We start from the raw sequence: 1,951 nt of genomic DNA, 5'->3' as shown, positions 1-1,951 counted from the left end.
ATATATATATATATATATATATATATATATATATATATATATATATAAGGCATTTTAAACCCTTCCCACACTCTTGCAATATTCTAAACAATGTTTCTAAACTCTAAAAGAGCACAGGATGTCATGATTTCAGCTCCCTGCCTCCTGCATGCGCTCTTGACCACGCCCACTTCTCCGTGCTGCACGGTGAACAGCTGATCAGCTGCAGCAGGAAGTTTGTCCTGCAGTATGGGCTGCACAAATGTGCAGCAGGTGCTAAATAATTTTAGATAATTTATTTTAAATAAAAATTACATACCGATTGTGCGGCTCATCCATCAATCAGCCAATTTTGTGTCATGTCCAATTTTATATATAAAAAAAAACGCAATAGAGCGAGTCCAGAATAAACGAGCCGTGAAGTAGCGAGGGACTACTGTTCTCTTTGTCCATATGCTTATCTGTCTGTCCGTGCATGTTGTTAGCTTGATAATTTGAAAAACAAATGAGGTGCCCACTTTCATTTGAGTGTGAGGCTGCAGGCGTAAGAAAGGTCACTATCAATATTGGCTGTCTCGTCAAAATTCAAGATGGCCACCACAATATCGATAAGTAAACCTACCACGCCGATCATTTGAGGAAACTATTTTTATATTGCTTAACATGATAGCTTCCTCCAGTGATTGGCTCCACCATTGCAATGGTGGATAAATCGCTCCCTCCGCTCACCAGGATCCACTTAAGTACAGAAAAACACTCATCTCCAAAAAACATTCACTATTCAAATCCCTCAGCGATGGGGGACATCAGCGTACTGCTTGTTCATAAGTTTTAGTTGAACCAGATGTCGTTAAATCCAACAAGTCTTCTTTAAAACAGACAAGAGCAGGATTTATGTCTTCGTCAGTGCTGCAGCTCTAACATTTACTCCCACCTCTGCTCTCCTCCAGGATTCTTATACTTCTTCCATGATCACGTGCAGTACGAGTACAGCTACACTTCCAGGAAGGTGATGCGCATCATGAGGACCAACTCCATCTTCAACTGCTGAAGAGGCGGACCGTCACCCAGAGACTTCACACTCCACCAGAGCTGCCTGTAAATTATATAAACATGAATTATATAAAATAAGTCAATTAAATTTGAATTGTCACCAGTGCTGGACACAGGAGATTCACTGGAATTATATGAAATATATTTAATTCATTCTGCTTTCTTCAGCAGCTACAACCTGTTTTTTTATTTGTCCCGACCGGTGAGACATCATTTTATTTGAACAAATAACTTTAATAATTTATTTAGACCTTTGAATAACATTTTTGTGCAAGTTTAGTGAGTTATGATGTCAGGGATATTTATTCCCAAGCAAGAATGTTGGTCAAAGTCCAAACTGATATATTTGTCAGTAAATAAATGATCGAGTAAAAAAAAAAAAATTAAGGTAAAAATGTTCACAAACTACAACTTTTGTTTGGAAACTAACTTATTGAATAAAGTTACTTCACTGTGTCTGCAAACAAGATAAAGATGTTTATTTTATTTTTTTTACCTCTTGCTAAATCTTTTATAATGTGTGGGTGTGTTTGACAAAGGATGTTGTCCAGGTTTCAACGATTCTCAACCAGAACAATTCGAGATTCAAAAAACTTTAATGTCTGACACAAGTTGTAACAGAAAATGATTTTTGGTCCATAGTAGAGGCTCAGACACATTAAAATACAGCAATAACACATAATCATACAGAAACATATCACACATAAAATCCCAAACCACATACCATAAAATACCTAAAAACCCACAACCACTTAAGACTGTGCTTATAAACATCTGCACATCTACAACTATTTCCTTTATTTAAAATGCTGACTGCAGAGAGAATAACAGTAAAAAAAAAATCTTGGCTTCTACTCTAAAGCAGTTACCTGAAGGTAGGAGTGTAAATGACTGGTGAAGGGTCCTTGGTGATACAGCT

The 1,951-nt window shown here is 36.9% G+C and overlaps 1 protein-coding gene across 1 annotated transcript in view; it reads left to right on the top strand.

Annotated features, from left to right (window-relative positions):
• Window positions 1-1,030, top strand: part of mmp13b (matrix metallopeptidase 13b) — a 4,920-nt gene extending 3,890 nt beyond the window's left edge. The window contains exon 11 of the mRNA XM_037678103.1: window positions 930-1,030. Within this exon, the coding sequence (XP_037534031.1) occupies window positions 930-1,030 (101 nt within the window). The remainder of the gene's footprint in view (window positions 1-929) is intronic.
• Window positions 1,031-1,951: the final 921 nt, after the last annotated feature.

This window comes from Nematolebias whitei, chromosome 6 (genome assembly GCF_014905685.2).
Source record: "Nematolebias whitei isolate Nwh7 chromosome 6, NemWhi1, whole genome shotgun sequence".
Classification (NCBI taxonomy): Eukaryota; Metazoa; Chordata; class Actinopteri; order Cyprinodontiformes; family Rivulidae; genus Nematolebias; species Nematolebias whitei.
This window is presented reverse-complemented; position numbering and strand designations above follow the sequence as displayed.